Source organism: Dipodomys spectabilis, unplaced genomic scaffold (assembly GCF_019054845.1).
Source record: "Dipodomys spectabilis isolate Male_0828 unplaced genomic scaffold, ASM1905484v1 ptg000104l, whole genome shotgun sequence".
NCBI classification, from domain to species: Eukaryota; Metazoa; Chordata; class Mammalia; order Rodentia; family Heteromyidae; genus Dipodomys; species Dipodomys spectabilis.
This window is the reverse complement of record NW_024870781.1, coordinates 2,508,855-2,520,677: the sequence shown is the minus strand read 5'-3', so window position 1 is coordinate 2,520,677 and position 11,823 is coordinate 2,508,855. Positions and strand designations below refer to the sequence as shown.

The window sequence follows — 11,823 nt, the reverse complement described above, 5'->3', positions numbered from 1 at the left end:
ATAGGGCCCAGTCTCCTCGCCATTTCGGCTGAGCTGTCTTATTAATTATGAAAGGATTCACCTGATCCCAGCCTGGGAACACAGCCTCTTGGCCCCTCAGCTGGAGCCCTTAATGGCGGTTCCTCCGCAAGCTGTCTCAGGCCACCGCAGAGGAAAAGGCTAAAGGCTGTTAAAGCCGGACCTGCAAGGGACCTTGGTGTAGACGCAGACCCACCTGGGGCGGGGGCGGTGAGCTGGCGGCCAACGCTGTCCCCGCGCAGCGCCTTCTTTGCTGGGAAGCACGCCCAGTTCCTACTCCTCACCCAGGAAGGATTTCTGCTTTTACAATAACGGTTTAATTTCGAAATAACCTCTTTTTCCTCCAGTGGGCACAATTTTGGAGACGTGCCGAACTCTCCTCAGGGATGAGGGTCGAATTAAAGACACCAAATCATCCATCGAAGTAGTGAACAGGTACATTTACCACCTGCGTTTTATGTCTCTGCGAAGTTGGCGGGAGGAAACCTGGTAGACAACAATAAAACGACACCACCCCATTTCAAACAATAACTTTTATTTTATACTTCTCTATACTTTGTAGCAAATTTTTTTGCTGAATTTAATTTATAATAAACTTTTTAAATTACATCTCTCTCTTTTTTTTTAAAATCAAGGCTCTTTTTATGTCAAAATCTTTTTAAACTATATTTTTAGATTAACATTGAACGCCCCCCTTGTGATCTACACCGTTGGATATTCAGTTATTACTGTATGTGTAACAGCTAAAACAAGAGAGAGGAGGGAACATAAAGGCAGTGGACTTGAAAGATACATCAACAATAACAGTGACCTTAGCATCATCTTCTGATAACCACCACTACGCCAGAGTTGCCTCGACTCCTTTCCTCTCTCTATCTCCTATCTTTCAAACCCAAAGTCCACAATCTGTCTTTTCACGTTATCTGGAGGAGAAATGTGCAGTGGAAATGATCAAAACAAGGTACTGTGGAAGAAAGACGTGAGAGTGAATTATTCACCATATGCTTCCCACGTGGTCATCTCTTTTGAATCCATTCCCCTGGCCTTCTCCTCTCCTCGCTTTTCCTAGTGCTAGGAGGAGCCCATCATTTTTCATGTTATTAACATGATTAATAAAGTAGGTGGCCCAGGGCCGTTCCTGAGATTCTTTTGCCAAAAAAAAAATTTAAGAAAATAAAATTTTTAAATGGGGGTGAGTTTGCCGTTTTCTTACTTTAATGTGAAGACGGACTAAATCTGAGGTCCGATTTGGGCTGTGCTTGCTTGCTTGCTTACTGATGGGTACCATTTGACAAATCAAACAAGGAATCAAACGAAATCAAAAAGAGAATCAAGGTTTCCCACAATCCTATATGAATGTGTTCAGCATCACAGAGAATCACAACGTCCCCAAAGAACGAATGGATCTTCCTCTCGATTTCTGGGAGCATGGAGTGAGTGTGGGTGCGCGCGCGCGGGACAGGGGAGGGTGGGGGCGGGGGTAGAGCTGGCCCCCGGGCTCAGAAGGAAAGCCAGGTCGCTAAAGCTGCCGAGAGAGACACCAGGAGCACGGAGAAGGCCGGGAGCAGGGGCCCCGCCGCCCCGTTGCCGCTGCTGCAGAGTTCGAATAAGCTGCCTTGAATGTTGAGGTTTTTGGATTCTTTTCTCAGTTTATCCCACATATCTTTCGCCCCTTCCTGGCAATCCGTAAGGGCTGTGACCGTGCAGCTGTGGAAATCCTCCCAGTATCTGGCGAGGAATAGAACAAAAACAGAAAAAGCAGATTCACTTTGAGCTCCAGAGCACCGGGGATCGGCGCCCCCGGCATCTGCTTCTCCCGCAGCCTCGCCAACTTCCCAGGATGCCTCCTCCCTACCTCGCCTCCACCTCCCGGTGGCCCGGGCCGCAACTCGGTCGGGGATTCCAGGACCTATGCCCATCCCAGAAACACTGTCCAAGGAAGAAAAGCCTCCTCTTGCCCTGTGTGGATTTCCCCCTTTGGAGTGCCAGGAACCCCCTCCCCCCTTCCGCTGGCAGCCGGGAGACTAGTCGTCCCCAGTGCGTCCCGCTGGTACCTCGGCCCACGCAAACAGATTGCTCGCTCTCCTCGGGGAAAGCTAGGAAAACAGCGCTAAGCCTTGCAAGCAGCCGCCCATTAATGCCTCTTAGCTTGCAAGATGGGTTGGTTACACGCTCCGAGCGCTGGTCCCCCTCCCGGAGTTTCACATTCTCCTCCCCCTCGCCCCTTCTGTCCCCCTCCTTCTCTCGGCGGGACTCTCGCTTTCACCCTCATTTCGCTCCCTCCACCCACCCCACACCTTCCTTTTGTTTCCAGAGTCTCCTCGTGCCCCCGTTCTTTCCTTGTTTTCCTCCCTTTCGTTCCCCATTTCCTCTTCCTCCGCGTCTTCCCTGGCCGGGGTCCTCCGAGACCCTCCGGAGCCTCGCTCAGCACAGTCTCGCGGCTCAGATTGCGTCTGGAAAGTCACCGGGTCGGCGAGTGCTCGTCCCCGGACACCTGCGGCCAGCTGGGTAAGGCTTCTCTGGCTTTGCCAACCTCGGTTCCGGGGGGGCCCCCTGCGCGCTGGGTGCTTCCTCTCCTCTCCAGTCTTGGTTTGGTCCCCAGGTGGTCTGGGCTCCCACTAGCGCCCACTTCCCCAGACCGGGATTCCAAGGCGGGCATGGTGCCTATCCCTGGCCAGCCCTTGTTCTCCCCACCTCCTGTTCTCCCCTCCTCCGGTCACTTCCTGGAGTCACGCGTGTAAATCAGCACTTCCTCCTCCGGGTGTCAGATCCTAGCCACGCCCCCACAACCTTCATCCAACTGTCCTTTAAAAAAAAAAAAAAATTCCCCCTTTCTTCTGGAAACTCAAAATAGATCTCAAGACTAAATATAATCCCAAACCGTGATCGATTCCTGGGGCGCTGTCTCCTTTCAGGGCTGAGTCGATCTTTGCGTCTCGGCGAGTCGGTTTCTGGCTCTCACTTCACACACCCTCACCCCCCACCCCCAGCCTGACAGGTCACTACAGCGGCCCTAAGGGCAATTTAGATGCATTTCTCTCTCCCTTGCGCTTGCTCACCTGGACTGTAAGCTTGCTGAAGACAGGCACTATGTTTGATTCATCCTTGTTTCCACATATATCCCATCCAGTGAAATTACAAGTACATGTTGGATTGCCTAAATTTCAAGTTGTTTTTTTTTTAATGACCTCCTGAATCTCTAATTTATAAGGACTGAGGGACCCAGACAGGTCTTCCAGGTTCCACAATTTGTAATGAATAGTAAGATTCAGAAACACCAAGAGGCTGAGGGACACCTCTGCACAGTCCTTATGAAGTTGCATCTTCTGTGGGCTGTAGAAACTGCTCTTTGCTTTATGCACCCCCTCTTAGGGAAAGCACTTTCCTGAAAGATGGAAGTGGTGTAGAACAGATATTCACCTGGGCTGGGAGAGGTCAGCTCCATCCTGGAATTGAACAATCAGGACCACCAATTTATTGGGGCTTGATCCGGCTGTGGCCTGCAGCCTCAGGGAGGGGCCCTCCACATTTCCCTGTTTTCCAGGACCAAAGTCCTGCTAAAAAAAACTGAAACAGTTTGGAATAACCAGTTCCAGTCAGTGATGTGTAACCTTGCTCTGCCTTATAGAATCATTCTTACCTCTCACCAGACATTTGGAATTAAGTGGCTTTTGTTCCATTCCCAAGAGGAAGGTACAGTCACTTGGCTGCTGTGGCTCCTAGAGGGCTTTAGGAAAGGATGCAGGAAGATGACCTCCTCACTGATTTAGTCATAATTTAAATACATCCTCTCCTGCTAGTTAGGAAGAGAAGGCCAACACAGTATACAAAGGGTGGTATGGAAAATGGTCTCCTGGAAACAGGAGACACTTCTTACTTTGGCTTTATTATAAGGGCTACTGTAGGGCTACGAAAATACAGCTGGTTTTGAAAAAGAAAAGAAAAGTATGCTGCAGGGAATGGGAGGGCATTTCTAAGGTCTGCAGTAGCTAATTTGTGGAGGGTCTACCTCAGTAGACTTTTGATGAATAACTCATTTGCTAGTGCAAGCAAGCTTTCTAGGCAATCACTTAGAAAACATGACTGGGCCTGCCCTTAAAGTCCTCTCTCTTTGGGTCTGAATCTTGGGGATGTCATGCACATACAGAAGGGGTAATGATAAACAAGTGGGTAGCAACCTGTGATCAATTCCTGGAGCACACAAATGGGCTATCCACTGTGCAGAGATGGTCACTGGACATCCTTGATATTCTCTTCTTGGGCAAACTCCTCAGATACATTATATTGTTTTTAGCCTTTCAGGAACAGGAAGGGAGATTTGAGTAAGCTTGCCTGTTGCTTGCATTTTGTGGTGTAATTTTGAGGGGTGTTGTATCACCCACCCGACATGGATGGAAAGTTACTTTCCCTTTAGGTAAATCTCCAAATGCCTCAAATCCAAACCAACTGTCCAGAGTACTGGCACACATTCACAAGAAAACAAAGCAAGAAGATTGTCTCACAGTGAAGATTTTACAGAATGGGATACTAACTAGTAGCAGGAAGTCCAGCTCCACCATTCACTCCCAGAACCCAAGGGTACTTCTCTGTGGGAGTCTGTGAGGCCCAGGAGGGCTGGGACTTTGCTGCTGGCTAGAGGATCTTGCAAGCCCACCATGACAATGGAGTCCCATTAAACAGTGCAGTTTCTTTCTTCACAGAGTTGGCCTCCCCAGGCCAGAGAGCTGCCCATAGACTGGAGGGTGGTAGCCCGAAGGCTACTGCACAGATTTGTGCAAGGCACTCTGACCTGGGCAGAGTCCCCAGAAGATAAACTCAGTGGACCCAAAAGGATACTTACGTGCACACGGTCTTGATGTTTGTCTTGTCGTCCAGGCCCTGTGGGTAGTTGGCCATGCTGTCGCCCAGTTTGAGCAAACAGTCCGAAAAGCCCTTAAAGACTGCATCACACTTGCCTGCTGCTCTCACGGCCTGCACCAGGTAAGCTGCAGGGAGGAGGAGACAGTGGTCAGCAGTGTTGGGACCCACCTGACCACCCCACCGACACAGCTTTTGTCTATCAGTGCAATGCCCAGCCTCTAGGCGATTCAGGTGAAAAGTGTAGGAACAATTTGGCCCTGTAGTGCCATATAAGCACCAAGCACGCCTGTGGTTCAGATTGTTTTTGTGTGAACGCGTGTGGGTGTGTGGGAGAGAGTCCATTCCTTTCCTCCTGTTCCCCCCTCCCCGATGGCGTTTGCTATCTTTTTTGGTTTCCATCGCCCCCCTCTTCTCACCTCCCTCATCTCTTTTATTTTTCTCTTTCTCCTCACTCCCTCCTTCGTCTCCTAACACTTCCCCAGCAAGCCGTGTCACGTCTCTCGCAGTGTGATCTTCCATTTCTGAGGTGACAGAGGGTCTAGGCATCAGGGTGTGGGGAAATGGTGGCTAGGTGTGAGGTCACCCAGCGGAACCCAATGCGAAGCCGCCCAGTGAATAGCTCCCAACCCCCCCGCCCCCTTCCTGGATTCAACACACACTGCTGAGTCAACGGATGAATATAGTTTTTGTTTGTTTTTTATAAAACACTTTTTTTTGCCTTTTCTTTTTTGGTACTGGGGAATCAAACCCAGGACATTGTACCTTACTAGGGAAGCTCTTTACCACTGAGCTATATCCCAGCCACGAATAAAGTTTTTGGAAGCTACTGTCATCCAAATGGGTTGATATACATATATATATATATATATATAATATCTATAACAATATTGTTGTTATTTATATTGTTATAATATACAACTATATATAACATAAAATAATATATAAAATATAACTATATATATAACATATAACAAAATATAATAAATGGATTGCCCACCCTGGAGTCTGTCTCAAGTGTGACCCCTGAAAGCATATCACTATGTCCGACTGGCCAGAGGACACCTAACCTAGCTGTGGTAATGATTAATCCCAGGTGGTCAGGGCCAATGGCCAGCTGGGACCGCTGATGTATCTCTGATTCTGACCCCTGATCACCTCCAGGAGCCTGGGGCCCATGCTTCCCTCCACCTCTTTTTCAGCTGTCCATCTCTTCCCACCCTCTTAACATTCCAGGAAAGATCCCTTGTCACACCAACCCAGGGACCAGGCATTTCTTTCCTTTTCCAGATTGAAGCTAGACTGCTAAAGCCAACCTCGGTGTCTCAGTGTTCCAGGCCTCGAGAGCTCCTGGCTTCAGCCAGAGGGAGGGTGGGTGGGGGCGCAGGAGGAGGAGTGGGAAAACTTGGGACACTAGACCCCAAAGCGCTAGACTAGGTGGAGATGGGTTCCAGATCCTCAGGCACAGGGCGGTCGTCTTTCCTTTCCGCCCTGAGGCCAACCAACCTGGCTAGACTTTGTGTAAATATCAGCCCAAAATACCCGAGATGCCCGGGAGGGTAAAAGAGGAAAGCAAATCTACGTTGTAGGGACCGGGAAAGGGTGTTGATTGAATCTTAGAATTGAATCGGCCTTCCTATCTGGGGATTCTGGCTGGGCTCAGGCCTTTTTCTCCGCAGTGCCAGTGTCCACCGAAGTTCCTGTATGAATGCCACTGGTAGGGCCAAACAGCCTCCCGCCCCCTCCCCACCATCCCTTCTACGACCCCACGCAGCCATCTGACGCCGAATGCCCCGAGGGATGCAGACCAGGGGAAGGTGACCGAAGCGCTGCAGCCCCGGAGCGCGCGCGCGCGCCGTTTGCAGATTGCTGCAGGAAGAGCTAGGCGGGTCTCCAGCTTTCTAATCCGGAACGGGAAGCACTGGGGAAAGGCGACCAAGGTTAACTTCGACCTCAGCGGGGGCAAATCCATAAGCCTTCCTAAACTTCCTGATTTCCGTTGCACACACACACACACACACATACACACACAACACACACACGCACAACACATACACACAACACACACACGCACAACTACCCCCGCGACTGCTGTGACAGAGAGTCAAGCACGGACATAGCATTTTAGGAATAAATCTTCGTTCGAATAGAACTGGGTCAAGATGAAAACTTGCTCTATAACGCATGATATGAGTATTCCTATCAATTTTGCAGCGAAGAAACACACGAAATGCATACCACTCTCCCCTGCCCTGAACTCTTTTCATCCCTTACCTCTGCCCTCAAAATTCGGTGTTGAAAAAAGAAGCCCCTGGATGTACTATTTTATTTTTTTTCCTTCGAAAGGAGATTTAGGGCTTGCCGGGGGAGAAAGAAAGCGCTTCTGTCACATTATCTTTCCAGGCGTCACTGGGAAGACTGCACACCGCGCATGTGTGAGTGAGTGCATGTGTAAAATAAGGAGTCATGAAAATTTCTGAATTTTGCAACTGTAAGTCCTTGGGCCGTTGCTTGTGCTGGGAGGCCTGAGCGAGTGCGCGGGACGGATTTTGCAGACGCGTGCTTTCCGGCAGAGCAGCTGGAAGCCCTAACTCCTCTCCCTGTCCTTGCTGCAAGCCGCGGGGCGGGCAGCCTGTCTGCCTTCCTTCTCCCAGTTTCGTGCGGTTTCTATTCGTTCATCCATTCATTCGTTCCACGTCTCATTCATTCCCAACTTCCTCCCGCTGCATCTTCATTCGTTCACTACCCTCTCCACTTCCCCGCCTCTCCCCAACCCCCGCTTTTCTTGCCAAGTGTCAGTAATTTGGGACAGCTTCCAGCCATGAATTAGTAAAGACCAAGGCTCTGGTGGAGAAAAGGGCAGACATTTGGGAACAAATAGGCTTCTTTTCAATTCCATAGCTAAAACCCCCAGCCAAAAAAATACAAACAACAAAAAAGAGAGATCATTTTGACTAAGTTCATATGTTTAAAGCACATCCTTCATGCACAACCTCTGTCTTTTTTTGTTGTTGTTGTTATTTCACTCTTCAAAGTAAGGTTATTTCCCTTTGGAAAACTGAGTCCTGTATCTCTGGTTAAAATCCATATCTCAAAAGCCACCGCTGTCTCTTGCTGCCTAAAAATTTGCAGACTAATTACAAAATGCCACCCTCACTTCCAACATGGAAAAGGGATTCAGTGCCATAGGAATACTCTTTATTGCAGTTCTTTGAAAATGTTAGACATCCAAAGCAACCAGATCCAGAGTTAACTCATTAGAGTTGAAGGAAAAGATCAACACCCCCCCTTATAATTTTTCTGCAAAAAAATCATCCCTTCAACATGTCATTAAATGCATAAGACCCTAATGCAAGCAATCTTTTAGTGTTGAGACCTCCAAACCCTATTCCCTTCACATTTCTTTTGAAGAAAAATGGTATGCTTCCCTCTTAGCCCAGATCAATTCCTCAACTCCCTCCCTACAAGATAAGAGCAAACACGACAGCCCAAAATGATAGGAGCTAACACTTTCCTTCATCTCCAGAAAACCCGTTTGAACAGTTTCTATTTTTTTCTCTTGCCCATTCTATTAATAACCTGCTTCACTTTCACTTTTAGGCTACTGTTAATTAATGTTCTGACCCGGCTTCAGAGAAGGGGCTTTTCTAGTACTTCCTCCTACAACGTTTTCTGTATTCTGAATAGGAAAAAAAATGTAGATGAACTTTAAAAAACCCGCTGACAGTGTCTCTGAGGCTCAACATTCCTTAACATAAAATGGGAAATAAAGAAATCAGTCCACAATTCACCCTAAGTGAACAAAATAACAAACATTGCAAACCCTGCTTAACCATTTCCTACACACACACACACACACACACACACACACACACACACACACACACACACGAGTACAGATGCCGGTCTGCAAAGTAACAGAGCCTAAAAAGTGTATCCACGTATATATGACTGAATGCATACTCCTCAATGGCAAGCATAATAAAATAGGTGGTCGGCGGCTCCCGATCTGGGTTTTGGATTTGCTTCTCAGCCTGGTCCGCGGCGCGGAGTGCAAAGGCTGCGGATTTGGGGGGGAGGGGGCGGGAGAATGACAAAGTTCTAAATGCAGCAGTTTGAGTGGAGCACTGGAATATCTGTGCTTTCTGCACAATAACTTTCCAGTCCTAGCTGCCTAGCCATCTTGTTCCTGCAGTCACCTTTCGACCCTTCCAAATAATATCTTGCAGTATCGCAGGGGCTAATGCCCCGGCGCGCAACGAACCTGGTCTAACACCAGAGAGGGAAAGAAAAATGAATGTGTGCGTCGGGGGGAAAATGGGGGGAAACCCCTCTTTGGAAAAATAGCTGGTTGCACACACTTCCTGAAGAACGCCTGTAGTCTCCTTCTTCAGGAAAATCAAACCGGGACGCTGGAGTCCCCAGGAACCAGTGCCTCCCACCCTCTGAGGTTTGCAGCAGGGTTCTCCGCACCCTGGGGCCGCTGCGGGCCAGCCCGACCCTTCCCGCTTCTGAACCCGGCTGGCTATCTCCAGCCACCCGCCGAGAGCAGGGTCCGGCGGCCACTTACCTATTTGCACCGCGAGGATCAGTGAAATATATCTGCCGTTCAACTTAAGTCCCATCCTACGTTTAGTCAAACCATTTGCGGCCGCAGACCTTTAAATAGTTAGTTTAGAGAACGCGGGGGAAAGCTGAAAAATAGGCATTGCCAACAAGTTCCGAGGACGACCGCGACTTTATGCACGGGGAAGGCAGAGGGAGGAGAGAAAGAGAGGGATTGGGGAAGAGACAGAAAGAGAGAGAGTGAGAGAGAAAGAGAGAGAGGCTGGGGGGGGGAAGAGCTGGGAATGGTTCACTCCATTAGGAGGGGGCGGAGGAAGCACTGCCTCACGCCCACGAGCAGGCCTGACGTGGGGGATGACACGGAATGATTTTTTTTAATATAGACACCTTGGTAGAGAATCGCCATTTATAGTCATCAGACGCTGGAATTAATCAGATATCTCCAATTAATGTGCGATCCGAACGCTATCTCGCCTCCCGGGGCTGAACACTTATCCACCTCTACGGCCACCCCCGCCTCCTCCTGTTCTTGGGGGCCCCCAACTCCGCCCCCTCCCTGCGCAGAACCGGGGCTCCCCCTCCCCTCCCCGCCTGGAGCCGGGGAGTCCTGGCGCGCCCACTCGATTGTTTCAACCTGCTCCCCCTCCTCCCCCAGCACGGCAGCGAATCCAGCCCCTTTCCTACGAGGCAGCCAGGTTTAAAGGAGCTCGGGACGAAAATGGAAAACAGCAAAACCGATTCTACTAATTCAAAAGCCCCCTTCGGTCTGTGGACGCCCCGCACTTGCCTACCCTCTTTTTCTCCAGCCCGGTAGCTGAGCACTTGACGCTGCCTGGAGCGCGTGAGTACACAGCCCGGGCCCCCATTGCGCGCGCCGGGCGCGCGCCCTCTCTCTCTCTCTCTCTCTCTCTCTCTCTCTCTCTCTCTCTCTCTCTCTCTCTCTCTCTCTCTCTCTCTCTCACACACACACACACACACACACACACACAACTCGCACACGTCCAGGCCCAAGAGAGGCGTGTTTGGTCTGCCCACTTGGGACCCCTAAAACATATACCGCAGGCCCTCCGTGAATTTCACCACTAAGGATGTCTATCCAGGCGAAGGCCGATTCACCAGCCCCAGTAGCTTCTTGTGAAGCTATGGGTACAGAGTGGCAGCCTCTGCCAACACAATTTTCGGATACTAGTGATTTACAAACTCTCGAAGCTTTAGGAAATTTCCGAGGCCAGAGCCAGTGTGCAGGCTTCTTTCTAATCTTGATGCACCTCTTAGGATGATTTGTTGGGCCGCAGTCACACGTACACACACGCACACACGCACATCACGTACGCACACGCACACCAGGACCCACACACACCTGCCTTGTTTTCTGATGGATCCAGTGTAGACGTAGCCTACTCTACAACGACGCAAACGCAGCTTCTGCAGATGCATTAATGCAAGATGCAATGTATTATAGAAGACACTTTGAATTAAGAATTAAAAACAAGGCGATTTTCTTTCTAATCTCTTTGGTTCTTTGCTTTTTCTGCATTGCTCACCACCCTTCTAGTCAGATGCTAAAGTCACTGACCAACATTATTCCTAAAGCCTGCAAAGAAAAGAAAATGACCCCTATATCTTACAAGACTACCCGAGAGAACGTCAAAATATTAAATAAGCAAGGAAGCAACAAAATGCAAACGAATGGAGGACATAGGGCGTTAAATATGCCATTGCGATCAGCGATCCACTGGAGAACCTTCCCGGCGTCCTCAACACAATCCACTTGGAGGGAGGGAACGATATATAATGGGGGGAGAGGGGTGGCAGGAAAGGAGCTAAGGGGGAGCCGCGGGTGTCCTGACTGCAGCATTTCGTGACGTGTCCTGCACTGGGTGGCCCCTTCTCGCGTCCTGCGGAAACCGCAGACCCCCAGGTGGCTGCTCCGGCCCGGGGGGCGGAGCCACGGCGCCCCGCCCCTGGTGATCTCACCAGCAGGCGGAGGAACGACCCGGGACTCGCCTTTCCGACGTTCCAGGAGGCTGTACGGAGCCGGGTACCCCGACCAGCTGAAACGACCAGTGGGTCGAGGGCGGGGCCAGGACTGGTGGTGAGAGGAGGGCGTCTCTCGGACCCGCCCCCGGAGCCCACCAATGGCAGGGCGGAAGTTGGCCAGGGGCGGGGCTTCTGCAGCACCGCGCCCGCCCCCTCGGGCTCCGCCCCTCCCGCGGGCCCGCCAGTGGCGGCCGAGCCTCGGTGGCTCAGTCGCTCCCCGAGCTTGAGTTGGGGGTGGTTGAGATCGCTGTCCCTCCACGTACTGGTCTTTCTTCAGTTTAGCCGCCCACCCGGATCTTTCAAAGTGTGTTCTCAGGGTGCCCTGGGATGCTCCCCACCCCA

General features: G+C 50.4%; 1 protein-coding gene across 1 annotated transcript; it reads right to left on the bottom strand.

Moving 5' to 3' along the window:
- Window positions 1–536: 536 nt before the first annotated feature.
- Nrn1 (neuritin 1) lies at window positions 537–9,671 on the bottom strand. Its single transcript, XM_042687150.1, has 3 exons — window positions 9,446–9,671; window positions 4,859–5,003; window positions 537–1,746 (listed from the first exon to the last, which is right to left on the bottom strand). Exons 1-3 carry the CDS (start codon window positions 9,498–9,500, stop codon window positions 1,518–1,520), a joined length of 429 nt encoding a protein of 142 aa, XP_042543084.1. The 5' UTR covers window positions 9,501–9,671; the 3' UTR covers window positions 537–1,517.
- Between the last annotated feature and the right edge of the window lie 2,152 nt (window positions 9,672–11,823).